The sequence below is a fragment of the Chinchilla lanigera genome, unplaced genomic scaffold (genome assembly GCF_000276665.1).
Source record: "Chinchilla lanigera isolate Chin_1 unplaced genomic scaffold, ChiLan1.0 scaffold00060, whole genome shotgun sequence".
NCBI classification, from domain to species: domain Eukaryota; kingdom Metazoa; phylum Chordata; class Mammalia; order Rodentia; family Chinchillidae; genus Chinchilla; species Chinchilla lanigera.
Window position 1 is genome coordinate 5,703,972 of NW_004955461.1, and position 22,381 is coordinate 5,726,352.

General features: G+C 42.6%; 1 protein-coding gene across 3 annotated transcripts in view; it reads right to left on the reverse strand.

Moving 5' to 3' along the window:
* Adcy8 (adenylate cyclase 8 (brain)) overlaps window positions 1-21,603 on the reverse strand; it is a 227,867-nt gene extending 206,264 nt beyond the window's left edge. For all 3 annotated transcript variants that reach the window (XM_005398004.2, XM_005398003.2, XM_005398002.2), the window contains exon 1: window positions 18,449-21,603. In XM_005398004.2, the coding sequence (XP_005398061.1) occupies window positions 18,449-19,405 (957 nt within the window). In that variant the 5' untranslated portion in view covers window positions 19,406-21,603. The remainder of the gene's footprint in view (window positions 1-18,448) is intronic.
* Between the last annotated feature and the right edge of the window lie 778 nt (window positions 21,604-22,381).

Genomic DNA, 22,381 nt, shown 5'->3' on the forward strand with positions numbered 1-22,381 from the left:
TCTATGAGGGTGGGAGGGACTGAGTAGTTTCCCAATATTTCTTCCTTCTGGAGGAAATAGATTTTAGACTAGAGTGGTTTAAAAATAGCAGCTGAGCTAAAGGATAGCATTGGCCAACACTGCAGTAGGGAATAAACATTAGCAAATCAAGGGTTTAATGTATCATGGCTTTTTAAAGTTTATTCATTTAATGTTTGCATCAAATAAAATGTTTTTTGAGAATTTAAGTGCACAGTACTTACGAGTAAGTACAATGTGTTTTGGTCTCTAATGCTGAGCTATATACCTTGTGACACATTAGTAAAAATGTAATGGAAGCTAGAAGTGTAAAATGTCTTCAACCCGTGATGAGTCATACCTAACACCATCCTGTTGATAATTTTTAAAATATGCTCATTCTAGATCTGAATCCTAATTTTGCCACTTACAGTTAAACCTATTTTACCATTTTTTAAAAACTAGAGTTAGTAACTATCTTGTAGGGTTTCACAGTGTGAAATGAGGTTACATATGGAAAATGTGCTACTCTAGCTGAGTAGTTTAAAGTCTATGTCTGAGATTTGGATCCAGCACTCCCTTTTCCTACTTGTGGTGAGACAGAAAACTTGCCTAGGTCCTGTAAGCCTCAGGCTCCTTGTGTATTAATCAGGGATACTACAGGTCTCTACTTCATAGGTCGTTGTGACTGAGTGAGGTAATTACAAAGAGCCCTTGGCAGAAAATGAGCATTTGATACCCGCTAGCTGTCGCTATTACTGTCAGTTTCTTTTTCTTTCTCATCTAGATCAGTCTGTTCCTTTAATGTGGGATTATGTGTCATAATTAATTCATCTAGACTCCATAGCTATTGTGACAATGTCATTTATGATGTAAACTGGGACACTTTCCTGAGCAAAAGATGACAGAAATGAATATGGAGTGTCCTGAACACACTACAATGTGGGGTCATGGGATCTATAGCATGTAGTCTAGGCATAGGCCAATAATGTGCATTCAAAACATTCTAGGGATACTGTTTAGTAGAGAGCAGTCCGTTTAATTCAGTAAGAGAAGACACAGCTATAGGACGTGTAGATATGTTAACTAACAGAACAGACTAAATCTTTCCCTTACTTCATGGAGACACAATAAGAACAAGAAAAAAATGATAACATTTCCTGTGCATTCCTGACTACTGCCATGCAACTTGTGTCTGTCTAAAAATTTCAGCAAACATAACTATTTTGCTGAAACCAGACCACATTCAATTCAGAAGTTATCCTTCCAAAATCCTTTTACCCTTCTATTAGAACTGACAGAATACAAAACAGCACATAGGCCATCTCCAGAATTTCTGTTAAAGTTTCTTTAACCCTAAGAGTGTCTCTTACCCCATTCTGCATAGTACAGAAAGGACTCCTGCTTTGATCAGAATGGTTTTTCACAGCATTAAAATTCCATCTAACATAGAAAGCCTCTGATTCTAAAATCAGAGAAGGTAGAAATTCAAGCAAGATGATTGGGGGTATTAATTTTAGGGCACATTGAACAGCCCCCCACGTTCTCGATTCCCATGGGCTCTGTGTGCCCATGCATCTGTGTGAGGAAGGCCCCGGAGTCAAGTGGTCTCACATCTTTGGTTTATGACCACAGCCTGATGTTTGACTTTCTTTGCCTCTTGGAATTAGAGAAATGATAGTAAAGGACTACCCCTCTTAAGAGGGAAAAAATCCTACTAGGAGATGAACAGCCCAGAACTGTAGCCTACCAAGTGTTCAGATTTTAAGAAACTCCTTGGATTTAAATTGTGTTACAAATACCAAGTAATATATTTTGGGGGTATAAGTCCTGTGAGTGAGTGGTTCATTTGAAATAAACGTTGGTTTAAGGCAAAGAAGTGAGCTTTGAAATACATGTTCTCCTTCAATATTTAATCAAGTTGGTGTAGTTCCAATACTGTCTCCTTTAACTAATATTATTTTTTAAAGGTCAAAAAAAAACATTCAAAGAGAAGTAGCTATTTTTTAATCACTTTGGTAAAATACATCACCTTAGAGGAGTGATGTTAGTATTCAACATATTCTTTCAGCTTTTATGTGAGTAATTTGGACCTATGAGTTAAAAATATCAATGACATACACTTTCACTAATTAGGTTTTTCGGAATTGCTTTACCCAGAGGATGCTGCCAAAGTTTTCACTGGTGGGCCATTCTCCTTTCCCAAGTTCATTCATTCAGTGAAAATCCATTGAGCATCCATTATGTGCCAGACATTGTCCTCCAGACTGGGGACATGGTAGTGAACTGGAGAATCTAGGGCCTACTGCCATCCAGAAGGAAGCTGTCTTATCTCCGATCAGGAACATCAACTTCCATTAGAATCGTCACTTGACCAGACAGTGTCATCTGCCAAATTAATCTCTGTGGCCCTCAATTTCTTTGTTTTTAAAGTGGATATAACAATAACACTATGTGGGTGCAATAATTAGGAGTGGGTAGTATATGTGCAAATCATGTAACACAGAGGTTCAGACACAGTAGGTGTGTATTAAGCGTTGGAAAGTGTAAGTATTGCCTTATGCCAATGACACTTTGTATCCAAAGGGACCTTTTCTTACACGAATAGACTTCAACCAACACCAGTGCCAATTCAGCACCAACATCAAGGAGTCATTCTGAACTGTGTAACTCTGCTACCTTCTTTTCCTTTTAGCAACATCAAAGCTAAGTCTTCAGTGGTCAACGTAGAAGGGGTATTTAATGGAGTTTTCTTAAACAGTGCTCAATGGGAGCTTGGCAGTGCCCTAGTGGGTGGTGGAATGGAGAATGACAGGAAGCAAGGAGAGTGGCAGTGGGCACCTCTTTCATTAGTCCGACACTGCAGTGCCACCTTCATCAGCTTACAGTACAATGCTTGGTTTAGTTTGAAAGAAGCCCTGCTGCTATTCTAAATCTTTTATTCCTCCAGCTTTTTGGAGGAAGTTGATCTTTACTTTGACATGGGTTTTACTGCTGATTTTATTGACAGTGGATTAGCATGGATACTGCTTAGTGGTTGACTGATATCAGGATAGATTTTTTTTTAAATTTTTTTTTCCAGTACTGGGAATCAAACTCAAGACCTTGTGCTTGCCAGGCAAGCGTTGTGCCCCTGAGCTAAATCCCCAGCCCGATATCAGGATAGATTTACAGATTGAAGTATGTCCATGAGCATGAAGAAGTCTCAATAAAGTAAATTCTATTAACTAGATATTTTTCAGTCTTTTTCACATCTAAATTATCTTGAATTGATAGCGTCAGGGTTTTTCGTTCTTTGTGCAGTATACTGAGAAGAAATTTGTACCCAACTTCCCCACAAATAAGAAAGATTTACATGGGGAAGGGCTTCCATCCTGAAATCTGTAGGAAGATATGCCAGCACTAAGAGCAAAGTGGTTTCTCTTTCTTGAAAGAGTGAGCTAGATACAAGGCAAAACAGCAGTTAGTCAAGGCTGGTGTTCTTGTACATGGAAAGAAAAATAAAATAGTGTGAAAGTAGTGTGTAGTTTGACATTTAGCGGCCATCTTCTTCCCCAAGATGTAGGTTTTCTTCCAGGGTGCACTAGTCTTGCCAGTAATGGCCCAAGTTTTCAGAGCCCTCCCCTTTTTCCCACTCACCATTCAGGTGATTAACAGGTTGATTCACCTACTAGACTGCTGCCCTGATTGTGACAGAATTTCATGCCAACTACAGAGCAAGGCAGCTTATTACTGTGTGATGGCACCAGACACATCTGGGTTACAACACTAGTAATGATACCACCCAGTGCCTGTTCATTGCCACTTACTGGTTCAAAAGCCTTTCTGATTCATTAACACCTTTATTTAAAAACAATGAAGTTCTGACTACTGGGATCGTATTCTCACTTTGTGCTGGATGAAGTGACTGAGATACAGCAGGCTTGGGTGCGTTCCTCCAGACCACTTTGCCTATTTGGAGGGAATCTATAAAACAAATAAGAGGATTCCACAGAGGCAAACTCCTGGCTGTGGATTTTCAGGCTGCATCAGCGCCCAGATCAATCACTACAGAGTAATGTTGACACAAAATGGCTTGCTGATCACAGCTAACACGCACATTTGGAAAAAGCCATATAGGCAATTCTGACAAGTGCCGTGAAGTCATTAGCTAGATATTCAGAAAAAATTATCTGTCAATTAAATATCACATTGCTAGTACCTTCAAACCAGATCAGATGACTAAAACAGCACACAATTTTACAACTGATGGTGCCAATGTAATTAAATCATTAGGAAAAATTAAATAATAAATACCACTGAGTAAGTAATTCTGTCAGTATTTGCTAAGTCATTACTTGTAATTATTTTGTTAAGAAGTGCAGAGGTTAAAGATCTCGATGAGCTTTGTTTTCTATAAGAATTGTTGTTATCTGATCTTAGGCACCAGATCAATCAGGAAAGCACAGAAATTCCCACAATGACATTCATTATAGCTCATAGAAAGAAAATTTTTTGGCACTGTGAGGGCATCTGGAAATCTCTTCGTAGTGACAGAATTTTCAAGCTGTGTGGAATTTGTTTCACAGTCAAGACAGATTGATCGGTCCTGTACAAAACTGCGCTGTGTTCGATGTCAAATCTGAGGCAGGTCTTTGATGAGTATTCAGGTGCTGTTTTCAATTCAATGTAATATTTCCCTTGTCCCACCAAACAATAAATATTATTATAAGCACTGTGACTATTTGAAATACAAATTTCATTCTTCTTTTTGCTTGTTTTGAATTTAATTCACTGCCTTTGAAACTAGCATAGTTAACTGAGAAAAAATAAACCACAACAAATTATCCAATCTAGGGCACAGCTTGGAATGAGACAACTGTGGAGTAGAACATCTTACTAGTGTTATGAACAAAAGGAGCTAAGCATCTTCAGCTATCAGTAAGGAAGCAGCAATACCAATGCTGATGTGACCATTCAGGTATTTTCTCAATTCTGTTATGAGGTTTCCTCATACTGTTCCAGTATCTACTGCAGGGAAATTCAGAAGGACAGACCCTTCTTTTAGAATAGAACAATAAGGAAAACACAGGTCCAATCTTGTCTCACAACCTCTGTTCTTCCTATGGATCTTCATTAAGAATAATGTCATCGGGGCTGGGGATTTAGCTCAGCGGCAAAGCGCCTGCCTGGCAAGTGCAAGGTCATGAGCTCGGTTCCCGGTACCGGAGAAAAACAAACAAACAAACAAACAAACAAACAAAAAAAAGAATAATGTCATCATCTCAGTTCTAGTAAGGATTTTTCTTTTAAATGGAAACAATGGGACAGGAGTAGGATATGGCAAGCTTCCTGCCTGGAGTAGGAGCTCTTGGGGTCAGCACCTGTAAATACCTGGTTAGACTTTACATGTAGACGCCTCATTCCTGCACCCTAGTCATGCCCTGAACCGAGCCAGACTTCAAAGCACTTAATTCAGTTTGGAGTCATTGGTTTACCATGGCCAGTATTTGATTGAAGCCTGCCTCTATTTCTAGATTATAATCTCTTTAATAGCATATCCTAAATTGGATTCTTTACCCAGTGTTCCTATCACTTGCACCCACACACTGGGGCACTTCATAAACATCTCATGTATGAAGGACTAAATGGAGGGGTGGATCAACAAATGATAGAAGAATGTTGCTATAGTCTGAGTGTTTGTGATCTCTCCAAATGCATATGTTCTCTTTACACACAAAGTGATCATATTAAGAGGTAAGGCTTCTGGAAAGTGACTAGACCATAGGTGTGGAGCCCTCACAAGTGATATTTATGCCTTTATGAAAGTAGCCTCAGAGACCTTCAATCTCCTTCCCACCCATTGAGGACAGAGTGGGGAAGTGGCCAGGTAGGCACCTGGAAGTTCCTCACTGGATCCTCAATCTGCTGATTCCTTCATCTTGGATTTTCCAGTCTCCAAGTTTGTGAAAAATAAATCTTTGCTGCTTATGAGCCACTCAAGCTAAGTATTTTGTTGGAGCATTGCAAGTGGGCTAAGATAAATGTTAAGGGAAGTAGACTCCAAAGAACAGGGACCCAAACCCACCTAATGGGGCCAGAGAGACCCATTATGGAGAAGGTGGTCTGTGCTCAACTTCAAAGCCTGTCTTCATAAGTCATGATTTTCAGACAAAGACTATCTCTTACCTAGCTACTTTTAACAATGCAGAATGGCAAGTTCTTAAATTTAAGACCTCCAAGTGATTCCTAGTCATATTAAAGTTGAGGAACCATTGGTCTGAAGGACCCATGTTTTAGGTAGGTGATACATGGGAAAGGGCCACTTAGGGCAAAGGAATCAAAGGAAATGAGTGACAATTTGGCAACTGAAATTATAACAAGTAGAATATACTGTATGACTTCTATTTACCAGGGCCTGATGTAAGTACCCCATACATGTTATTTCATCTCTTCAAAAAATTTCCAGGCTACTATTATCATTTCCTTTTTATAGTTGAAAAAATGAGGTGCAGAAAGATTGAGGTGTCATAAGATCTACAAGTGATAGATCAGTCTCTGACAGCTTGGATCTGCATCCTGTGGTGTGATCTCTCTGCTCTGGTGCTTTTCTGGTGGGATATGCTGGTCTGACACACAGCAATCCTCATTACACCTACCTTCCCACTGACAGAGTCTTCTTGAAGGACTGCTTGTCTCTTTGTCAAATTCTGTAACATCTGCCTCTCCATCTTCCCTTAAACACCTCACATGAGCTGAGATTCTCCAAGTCAAAGAAATATGATGCTCCATTTGCACACAAGCCTCATATTCTTATGTCTTAGCAGAAGGCTATGAAGAGTCTTCCTAGAACTGATGACACCAAAACAAACTTTGCCAGACAAAGAAAAGGAAGAAAGATCATGCAACAAAACATTGAAGGCAGCAACCAGTGTAGGGTGTGCAGGAAACTTGTTGTGAGTTTCAGGAGTGGAACCTGACCAGTAGAGTGATCTGGTGAGAATGACAGCATTCGGGAGGAGCTCACATTTGAGAAACTGTAGGGAGAGAGCCTGCACTAGAACGGAAGAGCAGGATGGAGCAGCACAGCAACAGAAAGCTAAGCCATCAGAATTTCACATCACTGTTGAGTGTGAGGGAGGTGATTTTTGACTCTTGTAGGACACTGTGGTGGTGTCCAGCAGGTCACTGGAGAGCTGGGCCTTAAGCTTAGCAGAGAAGACTGGATTGGAGATAATGGAGCTATAAGTGGTCTGTGCACAGCACAGATTCTGAACCCAGGAAAGTGTGTAATTGTCTGGGAAGTGCATAGCACGAAGTAATGAGAAGTCAGATGAGATGGAAACTTAGATTCCCAACACTAAAGGGTGAATTGAAGGCAAGTTTTGAAGACACCAGAGAAAGGAGAGTACAGTAAAATCTTGGATTTGAGTAACGTGTTCTAGAAGTGTTCCACAAGACAACTTAACATTTCTAATAAATTTTAACTTAAATGAGCGATGTCTTGCAACATGAGTAGTAGGTGATGCCAAATGTTACATGATCACAACAGAGCCAGTGATTCTTTCTCCCTCTCTCCACGTCCCTGTCTGTCTCTGCCTCCATCCCGCTGCCTTTCTCTGTCTGTCTGTCTCTGTTTGTCCGTCTGTCTCTCTCACTGCAGGATTATGGGTGATCATTTCCCAGCAGCAAGATGTTATGGAGGAGATCTTGTCTACAGAGAAGGAGGAGAATTTGGGAAACAGTGCAACATTTTGAAGAAAAACACAACTCAAATAAGGCTATAGAAGTGTGAGTGAAGAATCTTTTTAATGACAATGCAACGTTACATTTTTGCAAAATCTTTAAAAGGAGCCAAATGCAGGTGTCATTGGGTAGGTTCCCTGTTATAGGTGTACAAAAGGAAAAAGATTCCATTGATCCTATAGCAGGGGTTCCACTAGGGACAGTGAAAATTGTTCTACACTGTAGCCTTCCTCTGCTGTCTCTTTCACACTATCCACGAAGGTTTTCAAAGGTAATTGCAGGTTAACTTGTTCATTTACTTTATATTTTCTTTATTATTTTGTATACTTTTATAAGATTTTTTTGGAATGAATCATCTGGGTTTTCACTGCTTCTTGTTGAGAAATTTGCTTTGATATACAAGTAAGCATTTGGGATACAAGCATATTTCCAGAATAAATTATGCTTGCTAAGATAGATTTTATTGTATATGTAACCAGCACTGGACTGTTGTAGAGACACAACAGTAACTCTGGTACCTACCCGGACTTTTTGAAGCTCACAGTCCAGCTGGCAAGGAAGACAGGGAAGTCAAGAGCTGTGAAACACAGGCAGGATAAATGGGCTGGTAATGGGTGATGTAGTTAGATGAGGTTGTTGGGAGACCCTTGATATATATGTAATTTATTTACATGCAAAACCCTTTAAGCATGGGGAAATTTTTCAGCTAAAGTTACTGAGAAAAATCCATAGCAAAAGTAGGATGGGAATTTGTGGTTTTTATGTATTTAAAGAAATGTACTTCATTACTTTCAAAAATATCTCTAAATGTCCATTGGGTACCATTCCTCTCTGATTGAGATGGCTTGGTTTGGGCGGGCCCCAAGAACTGCATATGATGTCATCATTTACTTGGTAGGAGACAAGGGCAGTATCTCTGCCTCATACACAGAAAAGGAGCCTGTGTACTCAGCGAGCGTTGACTGCCCCAGAGCCATGAACACGCTCTCACGTGGGCTGCCTGCCACCCATCAGCTGAGAAACCTTTCCCAAGGAATGCAGGGGCTTTTGACCTTGAACTTAGAAGCTTGCTCTCAATGATTTTATTTCTTGAAGTAATGGGCAGTAGAATAATGAAGTTAATGGGGTAATATGCACTGAAATAAAAGCATAAGCCTTTCTCATATCTATTTTTGGACTTTATGTAGACTCTTTTAATTAACTGCTGGGTTTTAACATCTGAAGTCAGGCTTTAGTGTGTTTTTTGGTGGTCTGCAAATAAACTGTCCAGTTAGGGTACATCCTGGCCTGTACATGCAGATTTTAAGCTGCAGAAGACAGCAATCTGAGCAACTGTCTAGATTTTATGTTTAGCAAAGTCAACTGGCTTTGTTCAAACAGATCAGCACTCTTTGTATGGAGCAACAAGAATGAGAAGAAGATGGGAGAACTTTCTGCCCACAGCTGCGCATCTATGGATCTGAAGGGTGAATATTCAAAAAATGTGATGTGAAGCCAAAGAAGTGATTTTGAACCTCCATAAAGCAGTGAGCTGAGCTAAGATAGTGGAATTTGGAGCAATACTGCTGAAAATCAGAGAGGGGACAGAATGAGTAGATTTCACCTGTGTTAGCACTGGTCTACTTCATATTTTCAGAAATAGGCAAGTAGCATGGATAATTCAGGTCTATAACTTTTTCTTTTACTTTAATGATCTGGATAATCACTTGAATTTTTCTTTGCATTATCTGATAACATCTTTAGCATATAAAGTGTATCATGGGATAATTTTTGGTACACTTTTGCCTCTACTGAATAAGAAAAAGTAATTTGTCTTCTCTAACAGGTTTTTCACTTTCTGTTGATGATGACTGTGCTGTTAATGATGGCTGTGAGTGAGAGAGACACTCAGGGAGAAAGTGTTGGTCATGGTCACGTCACAGTCACTCATTTAAAAGTGCGGTATTCAGAGCTGTCCATGGGCCTGGCACTATTCTAGGACCCAGGGACACAAGGGATGCACAGCCCGGTGGGCACATGAGAACATTGTGATATTGCTGGCATAGAGTGAACACAGGCTGTAACAATGCACCAAGGAAAGAAATTTGAGCCTTGCATGGGAATGTGTTGTCCAGAGCCCCAGGGCAGCTCTTCAGTGTGTAGTGAGGGTCACTATGAACAGAGTAACTGGAAGTTTCTAGAACTGCTGCATACCAGCCTGACCTTGCCCAGTGAGGCAGATACTCCTTTGTGGCCTGTCTGTAGGACAACAATTCTTGGATGCATTCAATTTGTGGTAAGGTGATGTTTAAATTCTAAGCCTATCCCCAGAGCCTTTTGCATGGTTTTCACCAGGGAGGAAGATCCACACTCTTCCACCATTTTTTCTAAAATCTGACCCTTCTTTTTCATGCAGCTCCTAAAAGAAATCTACTGCAGCTTTGATGTTATAGACTTTAAAGCGTTGTACTAAAAGAAGCTAACACTCGCAAGTGTGTAAAATATTTACTGAATTTTGAGGTCCACGTGTGTTTAAAGGGCCAAGAACAAACTTCCTAACCTCTGTGCTGGAGTCACAGACTCCCTCTCCAAATCCATCCAAGTATTAGCTCCACTACAGCAATAATCTGATCTGTTTAGTACACAGCTATGTCCAAGAGCATCAAACCCAACAGGGTTTCAGCAAATATATAGTAAATAACTTAGCTACTCAGTATTCATTTTTACACTTTTACTAATGAAATCCTGACTTTTTTGATGGCCAGCACTATCTAATCTATTTTTTCCTATAATTTCTTGGTGGAGTAGCCATGTGTCACAATTCTGGGACCTAAAATATAAATAGTGATTGTGAAGTAGGAATCCAAGAGGTCCTAAGGGGAATGGATTCAGTTGACATATGACACTTTGCCTTCTTAGCCTCTTGCCCTTTGCCCTTTTGTTTTTTCCTGCATGCAGTGTTACCATGATGGCTGGTAGATGAAGGCTAGTGCCTTTGAACTGACCTTGAAGAAAAGTCCCCCACCAACCAGGGATCTCCTTTGTGACCTTCCTGCTAGATTGGTGTATATATAGCTTGCCTTTGAAGAATCCTCATCACAGGGAGTGCATAATTTTAGAAAGCAGCCCCTTGAGTTATATAGTCTTATCATTTAGGAAAACAAAATCTCTCCTGCTATCATGGCCTTCCACTGGCCCTTATTCCATCCCATGGAAGACACCCAATAGTCAGTATCTTTGTTGTGGCAGAGTTAAGGGCAGTTGCTATATTCCCTTTACATCCTTTTTATCCTCAGGCCTTCCAGAGGTGTTTTTCTGGTCTTTGTGCTTTTGTAAGTACTCATATATTAGAGTTTGTATGCTGAATTTCTTATGTTCTGAGTTGAATACTTGTACTTTGAATATGCACTGCATAATCCTTGGTAGTCTGTATTTTATAAGGAATCATGTGAATACAGAATTTAATCACACAGGCACACATTACAAGTGAAGGGAAACTTCTGAAATGGTTACTCAAGTCAACTGGAAAACTTGCTGACACAAGACAGGGATGTATTGTTTACAAAATGAAGTGGTTACATTTTTTGTCTTTTATGTGAAAATTTTACATGAGTATATCCTTTAGATAGATGTGGCAATTTAAAAATTCACTAACATACAAGGAAACTTCAAAGCATTAATGTGATTTGTTTTCATATCTAGCTCATATCTTCACCATATAGAACTTTGCTATTCTCTGATTTGAGAAGTTTTATTCTTCAAAGACATTTTGCAATTTTTAACACTACAACTTAGGCATTTTAGGCAGGAAACACAGTAAAAGGGATTAAAAAAACCCAATAACTCATGGATGTGCAAGGTTATAACCTTGTTAAAATACACGATCTAGCTCAATAAAATTTAAATCATAAGCACTCAATAATTCAGAGTCCAGTAGACAGATACCAAAGAAATAAGCAAGAGTGCCTTAGCTGTCAGCATGTGTTTATTTGTTATGAAGATAGTCAGGTGGAGGAATCTACTGCAAAATGGTTTCCATTCTGACCAGGATGTCCCATAGACTGCTTGGCATCCCCATGGTTAATTAACCTACTTTGCATTCTTCCTGTACTGCACAGGGTTGACTATGAAAAATATTGCAGTGAGAAAAGCGAGCTTCAGAAGTGCTGCTTAAGTGACCTGGCTTCTTAAAATAGTCCTTCATAAACAAAACTCACATAATAAAATTTGAGTGTGTAAATCCAATTACATTTCCAGGGCAGATTATACTGGCTTCCTTTGCTTTATAGTGGCCATGAATGTAGCATTCCTATATTCCAATCAAAAGAAAAAGCTGGGGGAATATATTTACATGTTCTATTCTCTGACTAAGTGAGGTTCAAACTTATATGTCACAAACATTCTCCAACTTTCAGTGCAACTGACAACCTTTAGCTTCTGTTACTTTATTTCAAGGCCAGAGAAAGAACCAAGAGCTTACTCCACAATCAGTCTGTCAAGTGAAATGATACATTGCCCAACTGCATATTTTGGACCTGCTGGTCTCACAAAGAAATCAATATTGTGCCCATTTGGTGGTGAGAGGAAAGGTTTGAGATGAATATTGCAAGTGTCTCCTATGTTCTGGAAATAAACACATGTAGGATCAACTCAAACAGACACACTTGTGAAATGAATAAATTAGCATCCTGAGAAATATTTAGACAACAGTGAAATGTCATATCAGATGATTGTAGTAGTATCCTTTGATTACATGCTGCTAGCAGCACTGAATTTGGGATAAATTGTTTTTTAAAAAAATCTTTCCTTTTAACACTTAGTTTCCCTTATTTTTGATGAGTTCTTAAAATGCCATCCGTCATCAAAGTGTAAATATGACTAATGCTCTTGTCCTACTTAGCATGACATTGCAGCAGCTGCTCCAGAAGAAGAGCCCCCACCCCAGTCCTTCCAGTTCTAATCTAATTATACTCTGGCCCACTGATATCAGTCAGGTGATATTACCCAATATGAAGGAAAACAAATTTATAATTCAATCTTGTAAAGTGAATACCACACAGTCATTTTAGAGCTATCTCAAAATACACAAGCACAGAACCTATTTGCAACTCCAGGGAAAGTTGTCTACAGTCCAGGGCTGAAGGGATTAAATTGGTCTTTTCAACAGTCATTAAAATACACTTTACAGACACCATTCTCTACTGTTACAGGTATAAAGTGGGGGGGGATAAAAAGAGAAAGAGAAGAAAAGAAAGGATGAAGAAAAGAGACCTTACTATTTTTCACAAGGAAGAGAGTATGATATCTCCATGTCTTGGCATTCAGTGGAATTTCTTGGGAAGGTCAACATTCAAATCTATTTTTGAGAGGCATTTTTCTCAGATATGCTATGATGTTGCAATTATATTTTAAGCTTACATGAATTTGCTACAGGAATATACAGAAATAGAGCACTGAGGGGTTTAAGAAACATCACAATTAGTGAGATGTATTAAACTGAGCCTCATCATAATGGATACACATATATTTTGGGTGTTTACCTTGATACTGATTACCAAATTGGAGTGATTTGTTACATACCATTTATTGTACATTAAGTAGTCAGAATATTCCCTTTATTTGATTTAACTACAAAGAGCCTTAGACTTAGAGGATATGGTATCATACACTTATGCTTGAATTGTATAAATGGGGGAAGAGATGTTGCTAATTCCATTATATTTGCTTTATCTTTACTGAGATGTCAATCCATCATTTAAGTGACCTGAAATGTGCATGAAAGTCAGGCACAAAATCTGCTTCTCTTCAACCCCCATTTATCAAAAAGTGCATTTTCTCTAAAGGACTGTTTAAGGGCCAAATGGTAGGCTAAATGTCCCTCGTCATCATGCAAGTTTAAGGAGTACTTAATTAGCATTTTTTGGATCTAGTCTCTGCTGTTTGATTGAATGTGTGCAAGACAGGCAAGAAAACGTTGCATAGGAAATTCAAATCTGACAGCATGACCTTGAGCACTGACTAATATGGATTTGCATACCTGGCTGTCTTTGCTTATAGAATTATCTTGGAGAAATCACCCCCACTCTGACACTCCTGCTTATCTACCTCACCAAGAGGTACAGAAGACTAATTAGCCACTAGCTATAACATTTTAGAATACCCAAGAGGGAAGAAGCACACTGCAGCAGTCTCGCTGGTTAAATATTGCTGCCTCTCAGCTTTCTAATAACTAAATGATTTTCACCATATCATCACTCATGAGTTGAAGAATGAAAATGAGTTTCAAGTGCTAGGTAACTTCTATTATTGTCACGAGCACTTAAAATAGAGCAAAATGCTAATCATAGCTACAGTGCTTAGAATGTATCTACCCTGTGAAAGAATCTAGCAAATATAACCTTATCATTAATGTTCTATTTATGTATATATGACACCATGTTGTAATGAATTTTCTGGTAGATAAATTGAGCTGTCAGGATAAACAAACAGTTTAAGATATGGGAAAGTCAGTGTCTTACAGACAGAGTCTGGACAAGGCATTCCTATCATTGGTTTGAATCACATACATGAAGCTGATTGAAGTTGAACTGGGTGAAGCCCAAAGGAGGGATAAGTACAGCCCTCATGCTGCTGATGGCTGGGCTTCGTCAGGGTGAAATAAAAGGAGACTTTCAAACTGGGTTTTGAAATTCTGAAGGTCACTCAGTATTTCCAATGTCACCCAACCCAGAAAACATGGGGGTGATCATATCTGCCCTGGACACTAATCTCTTTGTGTATGTGGGAAGTCAGTGATTCTACCGTAATTGTTAACTAAGTGGAGAAAGCATACACCATCTCTTTGCTGATGAGGGAGTCCCTAAGCAGCCCTTTTCTGGCTTCATCTTTTACCCTCTGTGGGGAGCAGCATGTGATCCAAATTGACAGGATCTTCATCTTCCCCTGTGGGGGTCTGCAGATAGGTGCAGCATGGTTATTCTCCTGTCAGGTCACAAATGTGACTTCCTTCAAGAGGGAAAGGGGAGAAGAAGTTCCTTATAGTTTGGACAAAGGAAGACAATCATTGGCTCATTTGGCACTTTTGAAAAGGATATTTTCAGTGTAATTGAACAGCTGTCCAGGTGTGTTGGTTCTTTCATTTTCATTTCCTAATTCTTGAACACGCTAGGTTAAACCTGAGACGTCCTCTTAAGGGAATTAATACTTATGCAAAGAAAGGTTATATTTCAGTGTTTATGGCCTTCAACTGACAAATTTGCATCCAGCTGAGCGAGATGATGTGTTTGTTACAAAGCATCTGTGCCTAGCCTTTTTCTCTCATAATATCTGTCTTTTTCATTAAATGTTCATTCATGCGCTATATGGGGTATTACACTCTTAAGTAGTGAAACAGGTACTCCTCATTCTTGTATGATTTCAAATGTTTATGTGTTCAGAGAGATTAACTTCTGATAGGTTGCTGACTAAAGAATGGGCTTGGAGCCAGGCTGTGACTCCTGGTCTCATTACTTGCTAGGGTCTTGAACTTCAGGATGACTCTTTAAAATTTCTAAGAATCTGTGACTTCCTTGAAAGGAGCGTGAAGAATTGTACCAAGTATTTTTCATCACTGGATGATGTAAAAGGACTTAATTCCATGTAAAAATTCTACAAATATACTGTGCTGTGCTTTGGTTTCTCTGAAAGGTGTTTATATGTGAGACTGACTTATACATATATAAACTAATTGCATGCTCATGCATGTGTGGAGAAAGCTTCCACTCACACAACACAAGGTAACATGGATATTTTATAATACTGCCTGCATGATGGGCAGTCTAGTTGATTTTGTAACTTAGCTGAGTGCCTACTATATGCTTGCTATTTCTCTGGGTACTTAAGATAAAGTAAATATTGCAGACAATATTTTTGCCCTTATGCTGTTTACATTCTTGTGAGTGTGTGAGATTGGCAGGAGCTACACAGCAAGCACAACAACATAAGGTAGTTCAAGACAGTGCATGTGCTCTGGGGAGACCAAAACAAGCCAGGCACTTGAGAGAGTTGTGTTTGAGAGTCTGAAACAATGAGAAGGTACAAGTCACATGAACACCTGGGAAAACTGCTCCAAGCAGCAAGTGTGAAGACCTAGAAGTAGGAAAGAGCATGGAACATTTGAAAAACAGAATGGGCAGAGTGTTTGGAATCTGAGGTGGTGCAGAGAGCAACATACAATTGGTGAGAGGAACAGAAACCAATTCAGCAGATGAGCGGGCTATGATAAGGGATTAGGCATTCACCCTATTAGAGACCATTAGCTGGTTTTAAGCATATTTTCTATACTACAACACATGAAAAAATAAACAGTATCTCTTCAAAAATCCCAGATTTCTTTTAAGAAATTAATGCTGCAGCATGCAGGAAAGACGCTTAAACCCTTAGGGGGCGCCAAAGGAAAACGTTTAAAGGAACTTTCAGCACCTCAAGTGAGGGGAGAGCGCTCTGGCTGTTCCTTTAGTCTGGTGAAAGGTGATCAACCCAGACAACCAGCATTTACAGCAACCATTCCCAAAGAGAAAGTTGAATGAGCTTGGTTCACATGCACCAGGACCTTGGTTTTGACAGTGGAGACTGTTTATAACGGGATGGGAGTGGGAAGACTTTGGGAGTTATTTTTAAACTTCCATCTGTTAGTATTTGAGTAGAGTATAAAACAAATATGGAAGCAAAATTTACTTTCTGGATTCATTTGGCAAGAAAAAATATCTCTATACTTAGAAAATATTCATAATTTGACACTTAGAATGTGTCATTCTAAATACTACTCCCAGCTTACTTGATGGAGTCTCTTAGTAACATCTACCAAGAAAGACTTCTGCATGAAAAGCAATGGGTTATAATAAATGAAATTTTTGGCCTGTAATCATATAGCTATGATATGTTGTGAAAACAACTCATAGTGAGTTAGATTTTAAAAAAGAAGAGAGTAGAGGAAAGAAGAAGATGAGATGGGGGAAGGGAAAGAGATACCAGGGACGGAAAAAAATGATGGTGATGACTAAATATATAATAAAGAGAATGCAAAAAGAATGAGAGAAGGCTGGGGTGTAGTTGAGTGGTAAAGTGCTTGACTAGCATTTTTTGCACTCTGGGTTCTATCCCCAGCACCAGTACTTTGAGCAAAAATAAGTTTGGAAGAAAGTACATTATTTAAATGTACTGGTAGTTCAAATCTGTGCTTATACAGGAGTGAACAATAGTTACTACATTCTATAATTTTACAAAATCCCAAACAAATATTTCCTCCAATTGAAACTTCATTATAACAAGGTTTATGATGATTTTGAGAAAACATATGTTCTTATCTTTAATAAGGCAAAGTGCATCTGGTCAGTCCTATGGAGACTCATTTCCCTATTTCATGATGATGATCACAGCCATGTACTTTATATACTCTCTGCTTTACTCAGAGACACTTTGTGAAAACACTATAAAAGCAGTTGGTCAAGTATGTAACCTGAGCAAGGGAGTGTAGAAACCTTAGAAAAGAGATAGGGCCTCAAATCCAGAGGAAGTCCAGACATCAGTGATAGGTAAAGCAGTACCATGGTGATGATCTAAATAAATATCATCGGTAATTTTCAATGGTGTTGTACCTGTTTATCCTAACAACCATGTATTCATACACAGTTGAACCCATATTCATACTGAATTACAAGGCAGAGGGATTTTAAGCTTCTAACACGGCAGGAGTGACCAAGAGGCTAAGGACAGAGGAGTTGCATGCAGAGTGGACTCCAGCCCAAGCACCTCACAAAAGCCTTCTATCTGAGCACACTTCAGTTGACATGTGTCCATCTTTATCCCAGAGGACCCTCAATTTACTGCCTTGCTACCTCTTAGACTTTTTGTAAAGAAAGTTCTAGAATGTTAATTATCAATTGGTTTTAGTGAATTTAAACAATAGAGTCTTTGTCTACTTTTTCACCCACAGATAATGTGAACTTTGTTCAAACAAACATCCATTTAATAAAAAATGAGAATAAAAGGGGGGGAGAAGGGAGAAAGAGACCTAAAGAATGAGATTCTACCTAAATATTCCAAATCACTACACAAAGTGATCTTTTCCACTAATGAAAACTTGCATTATTCTAATCCCAGTGCTTTGACTTATTAAAAGCACTGGCATTGACTCTTCTAAGAGACGATATCATGGTCAGTCCACAAGGCAATAAAAAACTCCCAAATAAAACTTGTATCATAGGACTATTTGAAGGAATGATTATAGATCATTTGCAGGTAACCCCTCACTGGCAATTCATTGCTTCTAGAACTGAGGATTTGTGGCGTGAAGATACTCCAGTAGTCAACTCCAAATCCCAGAGTGACACCATGCAATGACTTTTATGAGTTAATCTGTGAATGAATGGGTCATTCAAAGTCTAGACATTTCTCTTCCCCTTCTGTCTCCTTTCCCTGAGACTTCAGACTGTGTGTAGCAGGCGGAAGGCTTTCTTAGCTGATGTCAGAGAATTACTCACAGAATCGGATTGGAAGGACAGAGTTGCTAGAAACTTTTAGAGGTCATTTAGCTCCACTTGCTCTGAGAAGAGAGATACTAAGCCACAAACATGTTTCTTAGGTGTGAGGGGCAATAGCATGCTGGGGGAGGGGCTCACCAAGGGTCCTGAAACCCTGCTTGTCTGGAAGCTATTTGTAAATAACCCCGTGGAAGTCCAAAGGGGAAAGCAAGGCAGGCAGGAGTTACCTGGTTGATGGAAATGACTGCCAGACGGGGGATGACCACCTGAAGGACCACCTGCAGCAGTGAAGTGCCCAGGCCGGCCAGGATGGCCCAAGTGAGTGGCAGCGGGAGCATGCTGTAGGTGGCAAAGAGAGTGAAGAGCACGTAGCCGATGCCATCGCCCAGAAGCCCATAGCCGAGGCCTGCTGCCAGGATCTGGGTGGTCATAGCCACCCAGGTGACCACGCCACTGTACTGCAGGTATGTGTGCGAGGTGGTATCCTTCCTGACTACCACCAGGGCGCAGATTACCACCTCGATACCGGTGAAGAAGCCCAGAAGGATGCCCTTGAGTGGGTCCATGGGGGCCGAGGCCAGGCTCAAGTGGAGGACCAAGAGAGTGAGTTTCGTCAGCACATCCAGCACGTTCATCACCACCTCGGATTTGCGCCTCTGGCCCAGGAAATAGCGCTGGTAGAGATGTTCCAGATCTCTAGACTTAAAGGAGTTACGCAGGGTGGGGAAAATGACCCCTCGGTAGCTGTAGCCCCCACTGAGGAAGAAATCCGAGTTGCTCGGGGCACAGTCAAGGTGTAGGAAGCCCAGGTCGCCCCCACCTCCGCTGCCACTCGCACTGCCGCTCCCGCTGCGTTCGGGGAAGACTTTGGTGCTGCCCGTGCTGTGCGCTCGCTCCCCGGGGCCCAGGGAATACAGAGGCAGCTCGAAGTCGCCCGACAGCTGCGGCGCGTGGTGGTTGGGACCGCTGCCCGCGGGGTTCGAGGCTTTGCGGGAGCCCACGCTCCCTCCGCTGCCGCCCCGGTGCCCGTGAATGAAGCGCTGCTCGGTGATATGCCGCACCGCTGTCTGCCACAGCAGTCGCTGGGGCCGGGAGCCGCTCCCTCCGTCACCCGCCGGGGGCGTGGGGTGGATGGTGTAGAGTTCCTCGCTACCGCTAAGGCAACGCACATCCGAGAGCTCCATGGCGCCGGTCCGCGGGGAGGGAGGCGCAGAGCCGGGGCTGGAAGACCCGGAGGCGGCCTGGTAGAAGCTTGACCGCCGTTCCTCTGTCCTAGGCTGCCCGGCTGCAGGAGACCTGGGCAAAGGACCCACAGGTCAGGTCATAGTGCGCGCTGGGGCAAAGGACTCCCGGAAGATCGCAGTGGATCCCTGCGTCCTTGTGAGCCGCCCTCCCGCCACTCGTTCTGCTTGGATACGCAGCAGCGGTGGTGGCTATCTGTCCGCAGAAGCCTGGGCTCTCTGCGCTTCGAAGCTGCCTTTCGGGACTGTCTCCTTGGCTAGGTTCAGCGTCTTGGCGCAGCCTGTGCTCTCCAAGAGGCGTCCCGACGCCTGGACGCCTTCCTTCTGCTGCTTGTCTGCCGGGTCCTGACTGCAGCTCTGGGCTCCGGACCTCCAGGGCTCGGCCGCTGTAGTGAGACTGGCTGGGGGTGGCCAGCGGCGGCGCTGGGTGCGAAGTTAGCAGCTGTGGCTGGTGTCATCGCCCTTCGCAGAACTCCATTGCGCCGGATGGGGAGTCGGGGCGGAGCTGGGGGCGGGTCAGAGAGGAGGAGGCGTGGAGGACCGTGAGGTGGCCGGGCGCCGGGCTAGAGGGTTGGAGAGGTGCTAGCCACTGCGCTAGCAAGTCACCAAACAGTTAATTTGAAGGAAGAGGTGTGCTGAAGCTCCCTCCTTGGCTCCTTCTCTGCTGTCGCCAATTCCAAAGCGAGGACTAACAGCGCAGCGCTGGCGTTGGCCAGAAGCATCCCTGACGGAGGAGGGAGGAGGGGCGCTAGTTCCAGGGTCTCAGCCTGGGCTATAAGAGGTCAAAGCTTCCAGCTGTGCATGGGAGAGATCACAGCTCACAGTTCCGATCCCCTTCACTTCGCCCTTGGAGACCACTGGGCCTGGAGCTAGGAGTAGGAGACAGGGAAAGAGAAAGTGGGGAGGGTTTCGAAGCCTATAGCGCTGAGTACGAGGTCACTGGTGCAGATTTCTGAGGCAGAGAACCGACGCTTGGCAGGTGCAGCGGGCATAAGATTTTGGAGAGAAGAAAGGCCCCAGGCCGTGTGGAAGTCGACCAGACGTTTCTGGACCAAGGGAAGCGCGGGTGCTATCCTTGCGCTCAGGATCGCCCTGGGGGATCTGCAGACTGAGGAATTTGGAGACCCATCAGAGCAGCCGGACGCCCGCTGGGACTGTAACCTGCCCCCGCGCCAAGCCACGCCTCCGTTACCAAAGATGGGGTGGTGGTGGTGGCTGGAACCCGGCTGCAGATCTGGCCAGGGTGCTCCAGGTCTTGAAGGCAGCAGGACGTCCGGGTTCGCGCCGGCAGCAGGTGCCCCGGGCCCTCTCTCCGCGCCCCTCTCCAGCGCTCCAGTCGGACGCGCCCGCCAGTTCCTGCGCTGTTCCTTTTTAGGCACTGGCTCTTGTCCTCCGCAGGTGCGGAGCCAGGACTTGCAGGCCGCTTTGACCACCGACTGTTAGACCCAGAGGGCCGGAAAAGAGTCAGTTTTCCTCCCTTTCTGCCAGGGCTTTATTTGGCAAAGCCAACTTTCTGATTATCCCCTCCAAGCTGCAATCAGAGAGGCAGCAGCTTTTGGCCGGAATCTCTTAACTCCCCTAATCCGAAAAGGGGCAGAGCGCGGAACATTAAAATGGGCGGGGGGACCCTGCGTGCCTCACACGCTAAATTTCTTCCTGCTTACAGTAGGGGTGGCGGAAGACGACGTGGGAAATGCATTTCCAGCGACCGGCCTGGAGCTCAGGTTTCCCGCTCTCTCAGGCTCCGCCAAGCGGTCGGCGACAAAGCCCAGCGAGGCGCTCGCGGTGGACCGAGGCGCCAGCGCCAACGCCAGGCGGAGCGAGGTCCCTGTGTGCGGGGTCCGCTGGGTGAGTGCCGCTGCCGCAGTCCCGAGTCCGGCCGCAGGTGGTGGAGTCCTGGTGGCCACCACCTCTGCCACCGAGACTGCGACTGCAGCCGGTGGAGCCCTGACCCTGAACACAGTCAGCTGATGGCCAATGACGTCAGCCCTTGGCGCTTTTGCTGCTCCCTGTGGAGTCCCAAGAAAGCCCAAATGACCGCTTCACCTCGCTGCTCCTTCAGCCCTCCGGCCCCCCAGCACGCTATTTCCTCTGCTTTAGGGAAGAGAAACTCTTCTTGCTCCTGTCGGTCCTGAGCAAGAATACCGCTCCATGCAGATGCTCCCTCCCAAGACTCACACTCTGTTACCAGGGTTATTTGTGGTGGCAGTGTCCCAGAAACGGTTTAATTCTTTTACAATCTTTTCCACATACAAGGGTCACTTGTCTTGAGTAGATAATCCCGGACTCAAGAGCAAAGACTCCTCTAACGTTACCCCATCCCATCTCTAACCAGATCTGTGGAATTTGATATATAGCTTAAAAAAAAAATTAAAAAACAATTCCAGTCTATTAGGGTTGTGTTCTATCATCTCTCAATAAAAAAGACAAAATTAAACTCTCAACTTTAGAAAAGAAAGATGATTCTATTTTTAACCCAGTTTAGTGATAATTAATCCCATGAGGCTAGATGTAAAGGGCAGAGTACCTCAAAAAACATACAGCAGTTTTGTAGGCCTTAATGGAATAAACCCAGTAATCACTTTAAAAGAAAAGCTGCTTGCGTCTCCCTTCCTGAATTCTGTGGTGGACTCATCCCAGACCGGACAGAGTTGGCAGCGTTTTGCTCGTAGGCCCTGAGGGTGTGTGGGGTAATTTCCTCTCTCCTGACACTGCTCAAAGTCATATTAGCAAAGTTAGCAGTTGAAGATGCCTCTTTCATTTCTCAATTCTTTCTCCTTGGGGAACCTGAGGATTCAGCCTGAATAAATGAGCAGTCCATGCAGACGGAGCTGTCCTACCCAAGCCTTTCTCCACCCTGGAAGTTTCCCAGGATGATTTATTCAGCAGCAAAAGGAGGCAGGACAAGCAGGGGAGGTT